The sequence below is a fragment of the Calonectris borealis genome, chromosome 2 (genome assembly GCF_964195595.1).
Source record: "Calonectris borealis chromosome 2, bCalBor7.hap1.2, whole genome shotgun sequence".
Lineage (NCBI taxonomy): Eukaryota > Metazoa > Chordata > Aves > Procellariiformes > Procellariidae > Calonectris > Calonectris borealis.
In genome coordinates, this window is record NC_134313.1 from 149355765 (window position 1) to 149374189 (window position 18425).

The following is an 18425-nucleotide window of genomic DNA, read 5'->3' on the forward strand; positions in this document are numbered from 1 at the left end:
TTGAAAACCACGAGCCCTTCCCAACCACAGCGAAGGCCGTGGACCAGCCACAGCACCGCCCGGCTGAACGACACAGTGACGGGAAAGGGACGCTGCCCGCGCAGACCGGCAACGCTCCCGCTCCAGGGCCGACCACCACTGCTCCGACGCCGGGCGGGGGAGAAGCACACCCCGCGGCACCGCTCCCTTGCGGGGCGGCTCCCTCCTCCCCTGCCGTGCTAGACCCCAGACCCCTCGGCTCTTCACCAGCCCTGGGGAAAAGCCCGGCCTCTCTCCGCAGCTCGCCCCGGAGAGACGCTGCCCGCAGACACCGCTGAGGCCGCTCCCGCTGAGGCCTCCCGCCATGGGCGTACGTGATGACGCACGGAGTGACGCGACGCGACAGCCGTGTAGGCGTTGGGGCGGCCCCACGCGCCGTGCGGCCGTTGGCCGAGGGCGGGGCGGCGCCGTATGTCCGCCCCCTCCCGCCCCCCTCCCGGCCGCTGCCCCGGGGCCACTGCGGGCTGCGTCCGCCCGAAGGGAGCCGCGGGAGCCGCCGCCGCCTGGCTGAGCCCTGGGTGCCCTGGGGGCTCGGCGGGAAGCTGAGGCCAGGCATGGGCCTGATCTTCGCCAAGCTGTGGAGTCTCTTCGGTAACCAAGGTGGGCGCGGGGGCCCGAGCCGGCTGCGGGGAGGCGGGGCGGGCGGCGCGCCGGCGGTGAGGGGGGCGAGTGGAGCCCGCGGGGCTGTGAGGGGGCCGCGGGCAGCCGTCGGAGGTTGGGGGGGGCCTGCTTTGGTCGCCGGGCTTCCCCTGAGGGCGCGCCCAGGCAAAAGTTGGGCTTTTCTTTGTGCAGCGGCTTGAGCGCTGGTTCCGCGGCGCCTCATGCTCGGAGTCGCTTTGTTTCTCTTGCCGAGGTGGTCCCCTCCTCTCCCCCTTCGTCCCTGGCTGCTCTAAACACTTGGTTTATCTCGGGCAGCCCTTCACGCGGTGCGCTCCCGAGTTCGCATAGTGGTGAATGCTGCTGCCTCTCAGACACGTTTTTTCACCGTTGTGGCGGCTGAAGCTTTGATGGACGGTGAAGGGCTTGTTTGTCTTTGCAGACTCTCTGCTTTTAAGTCGGAGTCTGCTATTAAAATCATCCTATTTTTATCTTTAGTAGCGAGAAAAAAAAGCCACCGAACTTGTGTTGGGGCTTTTGAGGTAAAGATCTGTTTGTGTTTTGGCAAAGATGCTAGTTAAATACAGTTAGTGACCCAAGAAAATCACTTCTCAAGCCAAGAATAAAAAGGTCGTAAGGGGATAGCTTTCTGTTCTCTCCTACCTAGTGCACCCAACCCCACAATAATGGCTCATGCTCTAATCCAGAGTTCAAAACTCGTGTCTGCCACCACCTTTAGCTCAGGCAGTTATCATAAAAATAGAAGATTACGTTTTCTCTATTAATTTCTTTATTTTAATGAATGTTGTTTACCTAGCCCCTTTGGTTAGAAAATAAAATAGTCAAGGAATTTATTGTTTGTATTGTTTTTCCTTGAGGCCCTGAGTTCAGAGCAGGCAAACTGATGTTAATGTTATTGTTCTCTCATCAGGTTTTGAAATGCACACTTCATTCCCACTTTAAAGTTACTAAAAATGTAGTTGAGCTTTTTTGTGCAAAATACAATTTTGCAAGTTTTGGGAGGCAGGTGCACCTGGTGTCCCTTTAATAGTCTTGTCACTGTCAGTGCACATAACCCATTCCAATTCTGTAAATACCAGAGCAAAGTCTCAGTGTGTGTACATATTAACGTCTATGTTTCAAACTGTCTTTTCATGGGATGGGAGTGGGAGGGAGATCCAGACTGTTTATATTTTCCCCTGCATACACACGATTCCACCGCATCGTTCCTGAAGTCTTCTAACAGAGTCTTCTGAATTTGTTGTTGTTGTTGTTGATTTGAAGATTCTTATTTGTCTGAACTCGAAAAACCATTTGGTAAGATTCAAGGTTCCCCCTATTCTCCAGAAAACTATTAAGTACTGTCTTGGTTTTCATCAAATACTGCAATCTGCGACTCCTTTCCTCCTGAAGGACTCTGAAGAGACATCTATAAACAGAGAACAGATCAGGAGATAACTTCTGGTGGCTTTTAGTGTTGGTCTATATGGTACCTTATGATGTCAATATTTATCTTCAGGAAGGAAGTAAGAGGTGCAGTTTCATTGTTTTGGTTTCATTTTTTTTTTGTTAGTACATGACAACATTAGATTACGATGATTCCATTTCATTAGTGGAAAACACGTCTTTGTTACTGTATATTAATTCCTGAAAGGAAAGTTATTCTTCATACATTTATACATTATTCTTCATACATTAACATTTAAAATGTTAATGAAAACTAGTATCACAGTTAAGATAAATGAGGCAGTACCAAGAAATACCATTTGGCTTTTATCCCAAAAAGGCTTCTGGGGTATGTTCTGATCTTGTTTTGTGACTGGAGTTCTTTTTGGTTTGGTTTGTTGGGGTTTTTTTTGCCCTCTTTTCTTGTGGTGACCATAGAGAAGGAAGTGAGTTTCTTTTCATGGCCAAAATTGAAATTGCACCCTAGATAATTCTCTTCAAACATAAATTTTTGACCCATCTAGTGGGAATTTATTTTCTAATTACGTTACTATTTTCCTCTAAATAATATTATTAATAATAATAAAGGGTAGTAATGATTGAGTTGGTTTTGGTTGCTCTTCTAGTTATATCAAATCTAGACAATTTCTTGGAGAATTCATAGGCTGTTTGTTGAGCAGACTAGCACAGTAGCTTACACAATGTTTTTGACTATCTCAAGGGAATATTCCAAAGAGACAAAAAACCCCGATGTGTGTGGAGCATATCATCAGTTCATCATGGCTAGTGTGGGTTGTGCTGATAGTCTGAAGTACTTGATACTGGCCAAATGAAAGGTTAAACAAAGGAAAGATTTAGAAAGTGCCATCTGTCTTCCATCAAGTACAACATCGGGGAGGAGGTGTGCCTAAGTGCTAGAAGATATAGAATAGGAAATTGTTGGCATTTCACTCGCGTATTAATTATGCACTGCAGTTTTGCTTTACATAAATGTGAATAATGGCTGAGTTGAAAATGCCAAATCTGAAAGGTATTTGATCAATACTGTCTGGACAACGTTAAAGAACGTTAACTCACAGGAAGAAGATATGTTGGTAGCTTTCTGTAAAATGGACATCTTAAGATAACTAACATCTTAAAATAAGCCCCAGGCATTTTTGTGGCTCAGGGTTCAGTGCAGGTAGAATAAATGTGTGATGTACGGAAAATTGAGTTCATTCAGAGTGACTTCTGCCTGGCAGGAAAACCTTGTAATGAAGGTACCTTAGATCCTACTAAGGCACTGAATGTCATTTTATTAATGTACACATCATCTTTACTACTTTGCAATTTGATTCTCTTATCATCCTTTCTAATGGTAAGGGTGAGATACTGGAAGGAAGGTCGAGAGGCTTGACCTAATCTGTTTCTAAAGACATTCAGTGATAAGTGTTTGGTGACTAATGTTATCTGTTGACCTCTTCCAGCAGCATTTCTTACTATTTGTATTTAATTGTTTTAGCCCTGTGACTTGGGTAGCATCTGTGTGTTTCTGCCGGGGAGTTGAATCTGTCTGTTGTTCTGTTTCAACTCATGGTACATGCAGCAGAAATTGTTCCAGTTGGTTCAGCCCATTTTGATTATGGTTAGCCCATTTTGGCAAACCCAGACTGGCTCATGGTGAAAAACGTAACGGTTAAAATAGTATTGTGTGGCCTTGAGTTGTGATGCGAACTTTTAGAAGGGGAAAGCCTTTAGCTCTTTTTCCTGCTCCCCTGGCAGAATGCACTTGCTTTTCCATTGCAGTGCACCATCTACTCTCCAAATCTGGTATTTTGGATTATGGAACAAGAAAAGCTGCAGTGCAGAGCAGTTTAAGGAAACTGGGTGATGCCTGTGCTGACCTGTGAGTCAATGACTAATGAAAGAGAGGAAGGCTAACAGTCTCTGCCCTGAGTACAGTTCATCAGGGAATATCTACTTAGTTCTGTGGATATGTTTGGAAGGGTTCATTTGCAGTTTGAGTTTGGCAGTAGTCTTTAAACAGTGGCTGGTTTTGTTTGTGGGGTGGTGGTGGTAGTGGACAAAACTGTTCCAGGGCCTTATTTAATCTTCTTGTTTTCTGGTCTCTGTGCCTTTTCAGTGCAGACATTAAAACCTTAAGGAGGGAGCGCAATAAGCATTTCTATGTCTTTCAGCTCCCAATGTATATTGTCTCTTAATCAAGTAGTAATTGAACGATGCGAACTGAAATAGAGATACTTTACTTGTAATAGAAACAATTGACTTAAAAATAGACTTTTGTCTTTTTTGTAGGTGACTTACTGATGGCTTCCTGATTCTTTTTCCTTGTTTTTGAAATTGACAAAAAACATTGCCCGAGTATTGTTTTCATTTACAATATTGTGCCCTGCAGCCATTTAAAGTCTAGTTATAAAGCATCATAAGTTCAGATTGAACTTACACTTATTTTGAAAATAACTTTCAAAAATATGTTTAAAAAAAATCAGACTTCAAAAATGACCAACTTAAGCTATGATTCAGTACTCAAATGGCATAGCTTTCTAAGCAACATATAGTAATATGAATAAATGGTGGAGCAACTAACTTATAGCCTGTGTTAACACAAAGCTGAATAAAACTTGCCTGACCTACCATGCCATCAGTACTATCAAGATTGCTCTTAATGAAACTATAAGGAAGAAACAGAAGGGAATGTCAGCAACCCTGATTAGGCAACTCTGACAATTGTCAATATCTTATTCCTTTGTGTGTGTGTGTGTGGCAGATGGAGTTCTTTAAGAAGTTCACAAATCTGTATTTGAATTTGTTTGGATGATAGTTGTTCAAAGTCTTCCAGATTGCTCTGAATAAATGCTATAGGTGTTAAAAAACTGCCATAAGAAAAATAATGGTAAGCTCTAAGTCAAGGTTGTTGAACTTCTCTAACTCCACAGTTTACTTCACTTAGGCTTGCTGACAGTTCCCAGACTGTACAGTCAGGTTAGCAGAGGCCATTATATGGAAAACCAAATGGATTTTGGTTCCAGTGACTACTAAAGGCTACTTTTTTGTAGCCAAGTCTGGAAATACAAGATGTATTTAAGCAGTTCTATTGTGTTTAAAAGAAGACTCTAAGGCAGCTTTTAGTGTGCAGAGTGAATCCTTGTATTGAAATGTCTTTGAACTTTAGTTAAATGCTATTCCTCCTGCCTCCTCTTTAGCAAACTTTTATCTGTATTCTGTCTTGAGCCTTGAAGCCTCCAAGATTGTTGTTCTTCGGAACTAGATGCGGGGTTTGTGTTTCACAGCCTGAAAAGTATTGGTAGCCTTTCCAATATTCATTTCTTCTTTCAGATATGTTGGAAGAGCCTTGCTTATCATTAAAGTATTTAGAAATATTTTTATTTTTAATTTTTGCAAATTAGAAAGAGGAAAGGGCGAAGTTGTGAGAATTGAATCTTCAGTTTTGGGTCCTTTTACCACAGAGGAATATAGAAGAGTAAGTGAAGAAAAGAGCATATTATGTCTTCCTTCTAACGTCTGCAAGAAGATCATCTTCACTGTCCTATTATTTTGTAATACTAGGCTGCCAGAGATTTTTTTCTTTAACAATACTTTTTTTTTTTTTTTAACAGTCTGCCAGGAATGCTTGATAGAACAGAATTCTTTGGATTCTTTTAAAGAGTAGTCTAATACTGTCTTTTTTTTTCCCCTGTGTATGCCTACATTTTCTACTTCTTTTTTCCCCCCTCTTTCTACCTGATTTATAAAGACTCTGCTCTGGCAACTCTGTTATGGATTTTCTTCTTCCTTTGCTGAGAACATGGTGGACTGGGAAGATATTCATGAATACAACCCAAACTGAGTTTGAATACCAGCCAGTGAAAGGGAGAAACTTGGGTTAGTCTGTAAGTACAGAACACAAATATGAGCATAAATCCCTGCCTATGGTTTACTCCATAATTGTCCTTTCTTTTAAATGTAGCATCTATCTTCTACTAGTTGCTCTTGTAAACAATTACTCTTTTTGCTAAAATTTTGTTCTTAGTTTGGCAGTTTTTAAGTTCACGTTTTTCCTCTAATGCACATATACAAGTAAAAATTCTGTAATCTAACCAAACTGGACAGAAATTCAACTTCTGAATATATTTGTAAATGAAGACTTTTCCATTACCATAGATGACAGCTCTGAAAGCAACTGCCATTGATAAAAGTCGGGAACTGCTATTTGTATGACATACTGATGCTTTCATCTTATTATTTTCATCCCAAAATCAATATTAATTAACACTTGTGTGACTGTTTCTTGTTTGTGCTTATTCGGTTACTGTATAAAATACCATTTGACTACGGAGTAACACAGATAAGCTGTGCCTTTTTTTCCCAATTAGTGTGAACCATTCATGCTTCAGTGGCTTTCAAAAACAGTCATCTCAATGGGGATTTTTTTTTTTCCCATTACTTTATGTAGCGTGATATTGTTTCATCCAACACTTTTCTCATTCATTCCTAAGTAAGACTCTGTATTCTGATGTGATGGTGGGAAAGAGCAATGTAATACCTGACTGGAATTCCTTTTCTTTTCCTCCTTGAAAATAACTCTGACAGAATGTTGCAAAAGTAGAGTCATCTTCCAGGCAATAGTTGACAACATGGCCCTTTTGAAAAGAACAGAAGGGTATTTCTGTGTTTGAACTTCGAAAGCCCTTTAAACTTAACTGACTTTGAAGAAGAGGTGGCCAGGCTAGCTATGTGGCATGGTTTATTAGAGTTGAAAGCAGAGAGGATTTCGTACCATTTATGTATTGGGAAAGGTTATTAATTACCGATGCTGCTTCTTACGGGGCTAAAAGTATTACTGGATTTAAGGCCAGGAAAACTTCTTTCCTTAGAATGTGTTGGCAGGATGCTGTAGTAGGGGAACTGATACAAGGAAATACATTTCAACATTTGTTAGGGCTGTATTGCATAGCAAAACTTACAAAAGTCCCAAGCAAGAGATTGTTTTATTAAAATCACTTACGGTATGAAAAGACCTAGGTCTTTTAAATAGATAAAAAACAAAACTTTAATTCTTCCTTAGACCACCCACTTGCAGGCAAAAAAACACCAATTCGATATTTATGATAGATCTTCTGACCTTTTAGTAATTTGTTATAAGTCTTGTAGATCGAATGTAGTATTTCAGAGGAAATCTTTAAGCTGTGAACCATGTTTTGCTTTGGAATAAGTGCCCTAGAATTTTAAATATTACCCCTTCAAAACTGAGCCTTTTCACAGACTTTTTATGCAAGTTTTACTTTTAGTATCCATTTGTAAATTCTCTGCTCTCAAGTGATTTGCTTTTTTGTCAGTAAGCAGATCAGTATCTTCTAACTTCACACATGTATCAAAAGAATCACCATTCTAATTGGCTGTGCTGCTGTATTTGAAATTCTGAGAAGGATTAACTACAGAGAAACATATAAGTTCTGGGGGTTTTTGTTAGTTTTGTTTGGTTTTGGTTTTGTTTCCCTGTGCCTGGAAAAATAACATTGCAGCATTTGGAAGATCACTGTTCTATAAGCTGGAATTTCTAGCAGGTTGAGGGAGGTCAACTTTCCCTTCTTCTCAGCACTGGTGAGGCCTCACCTGGAGTAGTGTGTCCAGTTCCAAGCTCCTCAGTACAAGAGCGACATGGACATACTGGAGAGAGTCCAGTGACGGGCCATAAGGATGATTAAGGGACTGGAACATCTCACGTATGAGAAAAGGCTGAGAAAGACTGTTTAGCCTTGAGAAGAAAAGGCTCAGAGGGGATCTTGTTAATGTATATAAATACCTGAAGAGAGGGTGCAAAGAGGACAGAGCCAGGCTTGTCTCAGTTGTGCCCAGTGACAGGACCAGAGGCAATGGGCACACACTGAAACACAGGAGATTCCCTCTGAACATCAGGAAACACTTCTTCACTGTGAGGGTGACTGAGCACTGGCACAGGCTGCCCAGGTAGGTTGTGGAATCTCTATGCTTGCAGATACTCAAAAGCCGTCTGGACGTGGACCTGGGCAACTGGCTCTAGGTGGCCCTGCCTGAGCAGGAGGGTTGGACCAGATGACTTTCAGAAGTGTCTTCCAACCTCGACCATTCTGTCATTCTGTGACTTTTCAGTTCAGAAATTGCAACGTTGGCATTTGTGATCTACTCAAAATACAGCTTCCTCTTAGTTTTTACTGTGTGAATGATGGTGGTCCCTTAATAAGTGGTTATTATTGAGCCTTGAATGTTAGGCTACTATTTTGTATTTGGTGATATTCTTAAGATGATACACTGCCATGAGTTATATTTTTTTCATTGTACTTTTCTTTCTAAAACTAGATTTTTTTAATGAAGTAATCATATTAGTAGCCATTCCTTTATGAAGACTTCCAGGACCGACTTTTCCTAAAACTGTAATCTCAAGAGAAGATGAGGCTTTGTGGATTTTTTTTTTCCCCTGTCCTGAAGTCACCAGTAGTCTGTGTAAGCTGTTGAAGTAAGAAAAACAAGCAGTTGCTTCATTCAGTAAGGAAAAATGATTAACCAGATTTATTGCTGTTTCCACTAATTTATTCTTTGTATATATATTTTTGTGTATATGCAGAGCACAAAGTAATCATAGTGGGACTTGATAATGCTGGAAAGACTACTATTCTTTACCAATTGTAAGTATATGAACTATTTTGTTTTTCTGTTTACATGTTAGTATTTGTCACTGTTTAATCATTGAAAATTCAGCTTTGCAACCTGGCGGAATCTTCAGGGTTCTAGATCACAGTTTGTACATTAATGGTATTAGTTGTTCTAAACAGAGTAAATATTTAAAGGATAAGTGAAGGAACTGCAGTGTTTTAAAACTAAACTGTAAATTGAATAACAAATTTGTATGTACAAGCACAAAGTGAACTATAAGTTCTTTTGCCATCAAAGCCTATCTTTATTTGTAAGCATAGAAATGATCCTGTCGCCAAGAACTGCAGAGAAGAAAGTGATTTCTAAATTAATGGAAATTCTAGCCGCTCTGCAAAAATCCATAAATGTTTCCAAATGTTTTCCAATTCCAGTGTCTAAAATTTGTGATGGAGGATTCCTCAAAATAGTATTTCATCTTGCCTAGGTCCTACCTTTAGCATTTTCAATAGCATCATTGCACCCAAATCTTGCCAGCATTATGATAAATTCAAGAATATTGGCAGGAACGTAATTACTGTTGTAATTGTGGAAAAGGAGGAGGGTGTAGCCAAATTACTATGCATATATTTGGTTACGAAGGCAGCAGAGGATGTTTTCCAAAAAACCTTTTTCCTAAGCACTTTTGACAAAGCTTAAAGGTAGAACTGAGAATTTTTTGGCTATGTAAACAAACAGTCCTTATGAATTTGTTTTAATATTGAGTTACTAAGTTGAATGCTCTGATAAAATTATATTCTGACTTTTATTTTGCACAGTTTAGTGTTTCCCTTATTTGGGATCTTTAGAGTAGCTTCTACTTTGAAACAAGTGCATTTTAAGTATCTGTTAAAGAATGCCCTTTAAAAAGCAAAGCCTCTTAAAACGCAGATGCTTATCCATTTGTTATAAGCCTTTTATGTGGTTATTTTTCGTTGCTGATGTCTTTAAGCATGTCTACAGTCTCTGCTACAAAAGCACACTAGAACTTTGTCAACCACAGTTTTTAGTCCAAATTCAGATTAAACTAATCTTTTTACTAAAGAACTGCTCTTAAATATTTGCTTTATTTCTATAAAAATTCAAATGTATAGCTTTTTGAAATATGCCTAGTTTTTTAATTGTTTTTTATCAGATTTACACATATTTACTTTTTCTACAAGAAATTTGTTGTAATTGAGCTGTGACAAGTCTTGTGGATTTTACTGGCTGGTCTTTATGGTGTGATATTGTTTCCTTTAGCTTAATGAATGAAGTGGTTCATACTTCTCCAACCATAGGAAGCAATGTAGAAGAAATAGTGGTGAAAAACACTCATTTCTTAATGTGGGATATTGGAGGACAAGAATCATTACGGTCATCGTGGAATACCTATTATTCAAACACAGAGGTATGAGAAGCTGCTTTGAAATCTGCAAATTCAATAAGTTTGTTTGAAATTGTATTTATTTATTAGGAAAGTTGGTAGATTTTTATAAAGATTGTAGCTGTATTGTTTTTAAATCTTTTTGAGGAAGAACAAACCCAAAAAGTGTAGGTGCTTTTGGTACCTACATCACTATTTTGCTTATGATGTAAGGCCTGAAAATCCACCAAGGAGACTTAACCGTAGTACATGAAAGTAGATCTTAATAGCAGTGCTGACATATACAAGTACAATCTTTTTTTTTTTTTTTTTTTAACTATAATCTTCATGTATGATTCCCAGGGCTCTAGCAAAAGATTGTAACAATAAACCTCTTGTTCTATTTTCTAGCATGCTCTGAAAGTCTGTGTCTCTCTTATATAGGAAGACTTGTGATAGTGGTCCCTTGAAAACGTGCTTTCTGTGATTTATACTTCATACTTACATACTGTACTATTGTTTTTTCCCCTAGTTCATCATTCTTGTTGTTGACAGCATTGATAGAGAGCGACTTTCTATTACAAAAGAAGAACTTTATAGAATGCTGGCTCATGAGGTACGGTGGGGAGTTGGGATAATAGTTTTCTTTTGTTGTGAACAGTCAAATAACATTACATGCTTCCTATGTTAGCAAAAATTACACTGTCAAAAAAATTTCTGAGCCTAACTGTACATGCATGTTAGTCACATTTTAAAACCATGTATATTATAAATAAACAGGGAAATTATTGTGAAGTAATCTAATAGGGCTTGCTTGATTATAATCAAATCACTTTTCACTTTGCAAATATTGAACTAGTAAAATATCGTAAACTTCATATTAATGTAACTGGGTATTATTATTCTCCACTACTATCTCTCTTCTTTCAGTTAAATGGTTAAAATTTCAAGAAACTTTTTTTTTTTAATTTTTATTTTTATTTTAGAAAGCAGGCAATTCGATTTCTCTTTCTTGTTTGTTTTAATCTTGTTCCTTAAAATTAAGGAGCATATCTAATACTATGGATAAATTAGTTTCAGTTCAGTTTCCTTCTGAATTATTTTGTTTGTAGTTTTATTATTATATGTTGTATTCAGGACTGTTCAACATTGGGTCAACTCCCTCAACCGTCCTAAATTAAGACCTACGTTGGATTAGCTAAAGTACATTAAAACCCTCTGTGATCACTCTCAAGATAAATTAGGGTTGTGTTAAATCTAAATCTCTCCCTTAATTTTTGGAGGAAAAGGATTTAGTACAATGTTCAGAGTTCATTTCTCTGAGAGATTTGCATTGTTTCAAGTGAGTGAGGTTTTTACTTTATCGTTAATATTAATGTAGTATGGGTCTGGTGGTAACGAGCAAATACACTACCAAAAAAGGTGGAAAGATGACTTTTTGTGGTGAAGTTTTCCCATGTAATTTTTTAGTTTCCAGTGTTATAAACTCTTATGAGACTGTGATCTACCATCTCTTGAAAACAGTCAGTAGGCCTAGACTGGACTACTTGTAGGAGTGAATTTTCAACTTCGGACCATAAAGGTTTGGGGTTTTTTCTCTTGATGGAGAAATAGTCTCAAAATTTAATATATATTTAAATGTGTTGAACACTTTGAATTAAGACTGTCAGCTTCCTGAGTATTGCATTTGTTTACCCTTCAGCACTCCTAAAACCATACATCTCAGTTCTTGTCTCATTGCTGTGTGGAATCCTAATTTCCATACAGAAACAAAACAACTCCTTATTAGTTTCTGTTTTACTAAAGCTGCTGCAGCATTATTAGAGCTCCCTTTTTGGAACAATAAGATAAAACTTACAAGAATTTAGATAGCTTTCTTAAATTGTTACTGCCTTAATCACTACAGAACTTGTTTAATGAAATTGAAAGTAATTTCAAGGGAATGATACCTAGGAGGCTTTTCCATTTGAATAGTATCTAATGTAGATTTTGGAATGTTTATCCAGTAATAATTCCACCGGCTGGATGGTTTGGAGCTTTATGAAATATATTTTAACAAGATTTTCATTAGTTAGCATATGAACATGTGGTCAACACCAAAAGGATAGTCGTATAATACATTATAATTTGATTCTCTGTGGTGGAGAACACTTCTGAATAAATTGGTTTCTTCAGTCTTAATGTAATTAATTTTTAATGCAGTAAGTCTGTTAAAACTCCGTGCTGCTGTGTAATTGTAGATTAGCTTGAATACAGTTCTTTTTAAGAACTTCAGTTAACACAATAGCCTTTTAGTTCTTTATAATAACTATTATGAATACTCTAAATTACTTCTAGGATTTACGGAAGGCTGCAGTTCTCATCTTTGCAAACAAGCAGGACATGAAAGGTTGCATGACAGCTGCCGAGATATCTACATACCTCACCCTTAGCTCCATAAAGGATCACCCGTGGCACATACAGTCCTGTTGTGCTTTGACAGGAGAAGGGTAAATGCTTACTGCTTAGTATAGTAATATATGGTCAATGAGAATACTGATTTAGAAGCCTATTGACACCAATGTGGATTTCCTGAAAGAACGTATGTTCTGATCTTTGCAGTCAGAGGGACATTTTGAATTTTTCCTTTTCTTTATTGAACCTTGTGGATTTTTTTCATAGCTCAAACTCCAAATTTGTATGACGGTGTTTCAGCTTATTGTTAAAAAAAAACGAACCAAACAACAACACAAAAAAAACCCACCAAACAAACACCCCCCGCACCCAGATATGTAGCTGTTGGCATAATTGTTTACTCTCTGTGCGCTAGCCTCTCATTCTGTGTGTCTTTGTGTAGTTAAAGAAATAAGCTACTGTCATCTTCCTTTACATTCTGATCTGCTGTAAGCTTCTAAGGTAGGGGGGGTTGGGGTGGTTTTGGTGTTTTTTAGGTTGGTTGTGTTTTTTGATAAGCATTCAAACATAGTTTTGATTAAAAGGTACATAGATCTGGCATAAAACAAAATTGTTACCAATATTAAACCTTTTTTTTAGATCTGGCTGATGTAGCTAATTTTGAAACTTGTATACCTTTATGCCAGCAATTACTAAAATGGAAAGCTGAGCTTTCCTTAGATCCTTTGTCTATAAAGATAAAAAAACATTTTTGGATGCCTGTACAAAGTTGGATAGTGTCTTGCTTACATGGTTTGAAGTGTGCTAATTTTTCATCTTGATTCTTAAAGCAGTCTTCTAATGCATAATAGTTAGAGGGTTTTTTTCAGCTGTAAACCTTTACAATAATGTGGTCTTGTGACATCAAAAATAGTGAATCCAACTGAGTATTTGGGAAGTGAGAGCACCTTCCTCACTTCTAGCATGAAGTGTTTTCTAATGTAATGGAGATGTCTTGTAGTGATTGGTAGCATTCACTTCCTTAGGGTAGGATGTGTTAGGGAAAACAAACTGTTTTTTTGATTTAGTCTTTGGATTGTATTGTTTCATTCTAAGAGTTAACTCTGCTTTCCTCCTATCAGTTTTGCCAAAGTTGCTTTTGAGTATTTAGTTTATATACTAACTTAGGTCTTCAAATAAGTTGGCATTTGGAGGAAGGTAGAAATTAATGAATATGAACTTCGGTAGAAACATTGGCTGCTTCTTTCTTATTTAAAAAATGGTGAGTTGTTGGAATACTTAAAACTGTGACAGTAGTGAGACCAACTCATAAAAAAGTTCCCAGAGTTACATGGCTGAGCTGAATCTTCCTTGGGAAGATCTGACAGAAGTCTAGGGAGATTAGCCCCACGTGAGTGAAGCTAGCCCTCTTGGATAGCTAAGTCATGATATACTTCACAAAGGTAAAGCTTAAAGATGGCATAAACTAGGTAACTAGATCCCTAGAACATCAAAGGAAAACCTATCTTCTGAAATGGAAGACTTTTAAATAGAGACGCAAATTGAGTGAGTAAGCAGATTAGATCCCATGCAATCTTGGTGTTGAATATAAACATATTTTTAATTTTGTAATGGGATTTTGGAATTCTTGATACACAGCCTTTTCGTGAACGAATTCAGTCTGGGTTACCTGTCCTTTGTCTTTTAGTATTAGTATGTAAAGGTCTAGCTTTCAAGTAAGCAGTGTCTCATGGGAAGCCTGTAGAAAAAGAACAACTTGTTTGGTTCCATGTACTTACGAGTAAGCATGTTAAGAATAATATCTTTTAGATTTACAAGGAAAAAAAATTGAAGGAGTGCCAAGCTTCAATAAATAGCATGCTTGACCGTTTGTTGTGCTTAAAGCCTAAGTAGACTTAGTTTAAAACACTATTTACTCTGTTCAAGTTTCAGTCCCAATTCCAGTTGATTTTATTTATTTTAAGTAGATGTTCTTAAACATAAAAACAAGTAGAATATACTTTAAAGATGTTGGACTAGAACTAGTACCAATATAACATCTCTTATCTTTCAGATTATGCCAAGGCTTGGAGTGGATGACATCCCGTATTGGAGTGAGATAGCTTCCCCCCATCCCCACTCCCCCCACCCCCCTCCCCAAAGAAGAGACTTCTATTTATCCTGTGAACATGTACATGTTTCTGTACTTCTGGCTGCTGAGGCAGTGACCATGTTTAATTTATATCAGCCAACCCCCAAGCTGTACTTGAATCAAGTGCAGTTGAACTGAAACACAAAGTATTTTCTTAACTTTTTTTAATACACTAATCTTCAACTGGATGAACATATGTGAATGTTTTTAAGCATTGAAATTCGTCTGAATATGTATTCTAACTCTTTCAATGATAGCTTTTTAAAATCTGTTTTGTCATTGTCAATATTTCATACTTCCTCTTTCTAAATAGTTTATATAACTTACTAACATAAACAAGCGCAGTTTGTTTAATAATGAAAAAGTAGTGAGTAGGTTGACTTTACTCTAGCATAGCTTTAGCCTCTAAGGATAACCATATCTCCAGCTGGGCTTCCTGGAACATCAGTAGAGTTCTAGCTAGCATGGGAGTTAATAGTTATGAATGCAAAGTTTTAAATGCTGAATGAGTTAGTTATAGTTAATACTGTGGTAGCTTTTAACCTGGTATATGATTGAACTTCTGCCTTAAAAGAAATCTATTTCATTCTCAGTTTCTGTGGTAAGTAGTTCTAGGATATGATTCTTTTTCTTTTGCTTGAAAATACATCTCTGTACAGTGGATAAAAAATCTGTTATTAAGTGCTGGTTTAGTCATTTAGAACTTGAATAACTTTCTAAAAATAAACCTCATGATAATTAAATTTGGAATCACAGAAGCCAGTGTTATGTGTAGACTTGCTGTAATCTGTTAAAATTTTAAATACTGTATGTATGAGCCTTCCTCACCTTTTAGTGAGAGTGTTTTCTAAATGAATGCAAAATGAAAAGGGAAGCCAGATTTGTAAACAGAACAAAATCATGGTGCTGTATCTGTAGACTTCAGAGTGAAGCTGATCTTGACATTTATTTACCTACTATCAAATATGTTTTCAGATTCTGTTGCAGAGAAAATATTTTGCCTTAATTTTTTTTTTAGTCTTATTTGCAGGAGCAGAGAACACATCTTGTGGATGTGTTGCTACAGTCTGCAACTTTGAGTTGGAGTTAGTGGTGTTCGAGTTAGATTCATTCACCTGAAATTTAGGAACTGAAAGTTGAAAAAGTAGAGAGCTTCCATTTGAAAAACAGGTGTTTAAAGATTGGACCTAGTAACTCTTAATTCAGTTTGAAGAGGATGAAGTTAGATCTGTAAAGAGAATCTAAAGCTATGGATGAAGTTAATTGAGAACATTAGATGCCAAAAAAAACCCAACCACCAAACACCCAAAAAACCATCTGAGAAAAAAATAAAAAAGAAAACAAAAACAAAAAAAAATTGGACACCCAATTCCTAGTGAAATCCCAGCAGCAGTCAAGGATCTAACCTACATAAACGCTTGGCAGGCTTTCCAAAAGCACCATTCTGCACGTTTGCATGCCTAAAACCCATGTGGAGTCTGATTACTAGAACCGTTATGGTAACTGACTAGAGTCCTTTATTGACAAAATATTTTTGATAAATTTTGTTTTAATAATTCAAGTACACTGAGTTTTCTGTAATAAAATTTTAAGTTTTGTAAATTTCAATTTGATTCCATTTTTATTTGAACAAAGCTTAATGCAATTTTAAAAGTATCAGCAAATATGTTGTCATAAGTGTTAAAAAGAAGACTTTGAATACATGTGGAATCAGTGATTGGTTGAATGAAGTTTTATATTAATGCTGGTTAGCAAAAGTCACATTTAGGAGAAAGACTATGTTAAGTGTCAAGTCAAAATGCTGAGAAAATAATTTACATCAGTGCAAAGTAGTGCTTAAAGAAAAGAGGGAAATGCAAGTCAAGGTTAAAATCTGATACTAAAGCTGCTTGCTCCGATGTTCATTCTAACAACTGTTCTAATGTGTGAAAATAACATTTCTTTTGTTCTTAGGGAAGCAAATTATAAATGAAAAAAATAAAATGATACTGTGAATGAGGTTTCTTGTTTGGTGACTTAATAATTTCAGTTTGCAATTTAGATTTATTTTCAGGTTTATTTTTATGTAATTCAGAATGTAGTCCTGAATATTTATAAAAAGCACTATCTGGATGTATAGCCCTTTGATTGGTTAAAAAAAAAAAAAACACACATGATTTTATATTTAACACTTTCCAGGTAAAATCATTCATAAATACATAGTTTGATTACTAAATCCAGTCTCACCTGAGGTCATGCATCTAACTTTGATTAGGAGAAAATGGTCATATTGTAGACCTTAGAATACCAGAATAATGACAGTTTTCTTTTAATTCCTTAACATTTAAGGCCTTTGAGTACCTTTACAGAAGGAAACATTCTTTACAATAGCTATGATTTTGATCACCTTCCTACTTCATTTTCTACAACAGTTTTCCGTTTATGATACCGGTTTGCTCACATCATTTATGATGTGGTTTGTTTTTTTGACAAAGGCTTGGTGTGGAATTTTGAGGGGGTTATTTTTAATTACCTTCATAGCCTGTTAAACTAAAAGTAGTTTGATTAAAATAATTTTTACAATGGAGTGCTTTAGAACACTGCATGTGTCTTCACACTGCCAAACACGGCATTATTTTTGTTAATCTGTATGTAGTAAATATATTGCAGGTAGCTTTTGCACTTCGAAAATATTCTGCATTTAATATACTGTTCACAAAGAACACTGTTAATCAGCTTCTCAGAGGAAATTACAAATGTAGGGAAACATTTTAAAACATTCTTGAGTAAAATATCACAAAGATTTTTCTGCTAAATAATCCATTTTACTCAAAGTACAGGATACTGTATAACGTAATTGATATGCATGCTAGTCTAATTTATAAAATCAGACTCATTGTATTAAAATAATGCATCATATTATGAGAGAAATAGTTCTGATTTGTTTAGCAGTCGCTATGAGCATGCACCTTTGAGCAATTTTTGTCATGCTTGGATGAGGTTGGCAGGATCTGCTTTTTGAAAGTAGTCTTTGCAGACTTCTAAGCTCTTCTGCTTAATTGAATTTCCTTAGTTTATTTGAAATGGAATTAAGTTTTACAATAAGGCTTTCCCTTCCCTCTTCCCTGATGTGTTTGTCCGTAAGCTCACTGTTGTTACTAAGTAAATCCAGTAATAATTTTAATGTTTCCCTCCCTGTTAATCATTTTAAGACTGAATAAAGCCTTATTGCATAAATAAGTAGTAGAAAAAATAAGCTGGCTAATTGAGTAGTGAGTGTACTACCCTTCCTATCTTTTTGTCCAGCTAACTTTTATCTGTTTCAATAATATACGGTAAGAAAACCATTTACTAAGGAGAAAAAAATGGTTTTTGTGATCATAGAAAGTTGCTTTTCCTTTTGTACCACTTTAGCATGTTAAAATGTGTCATTTGTGATTGAGAAGGAAACAGTTTTCTTTCCATTCCTTACCCTACAGTTCACAGTTACTGTAGCTGGCAAATATTCAAGTGTTCTCTATTATAATTTCATATATTGAATTTTTGAAAAGTTCATTTGCTCTTCGTAAACTGAAATGCCCCCTGTAAAACATGCAATTTGAGTTTTTTCCAGTTTTGAAAATAAAATTCTACAGTCAAACTGGTAGTCATTTCACCATGTAAATATTGTAACAGACACAAAATACGGTTTTGGGGTGGAAAAAAGCTCTGATGAATAACTACTTCAGTGTTTGATTTTTGTGCTCTTCAAGTAATTTTTTTAAGAGACTGTACTTTCATTTGTGTTCTGTTTTTTTTTTTTAATTAAAAACACAAACGTGTTTTTAA

At 36.9% G+C, this 18425-nt stretch overlaps 1 protein-coding gene and 1 long non-coding RNA gene across 7 annotated transcripts; one reads left to right on the top strand and one right to left on the bottom strand.

Moving 5' to 3' along the window:
* The first annotated feature begins 384 nt into the window (after positions 1-384).
* ARL5B (ARF like GTPase 5B) lies at positions 385-16613 on the top strand. Of its 6 annotated transcripts, none has more exons than XM_075143910.1 (7): positions 597-639; positions 7679-8049; positions 8684-8744; positions 9991-10138; positions 10626-10709; positions 12431-12582; positions 14541-16613. In XM_075143910.1, exons 4-7 carry the CDS (start codon positions 9995-9997, stop codon positions 14587-14589), a joined length of 429 nt encoding a protein of 142 aa, XP_075000011.1. In that variant the 5' UTR covers positions 597-639; positions 7679-8049; positions 8684-8744; positions 9991-9994; the 3' UTR covers positions 14590-16613. The 6 variants fall into 6 exon arrangements, with proteins under 6 accessions (XP_075000006.1, XP_075000008.1, XP_075000012.1 ...); XM_075143909.1 differs by lacking the exon at positions 597-639 and adding an exon at positions 5230-5972; XM_075143905.1 differs by lacking the exon at positions 7679-8049 and having other exon boundaries at positions 385-639.
* Positions 16614-16754: 141 nt separating this feature from the next.
* Positions 16755-17092, bottom strand: LOC142079541 (uncharacterized). The gene is made up of 2 exons (XR_012672710.1): positions 17059-17092; positions 16755-17004 (listed from the first exon to the last, which is right to left on the bottom strand). It is a non-coding gene; the product is annotated as an uncharacterized LOC142079541 (long non-coding RNA).
* Positions 17093-18425: the final 1333 nt, after the last annotated feature.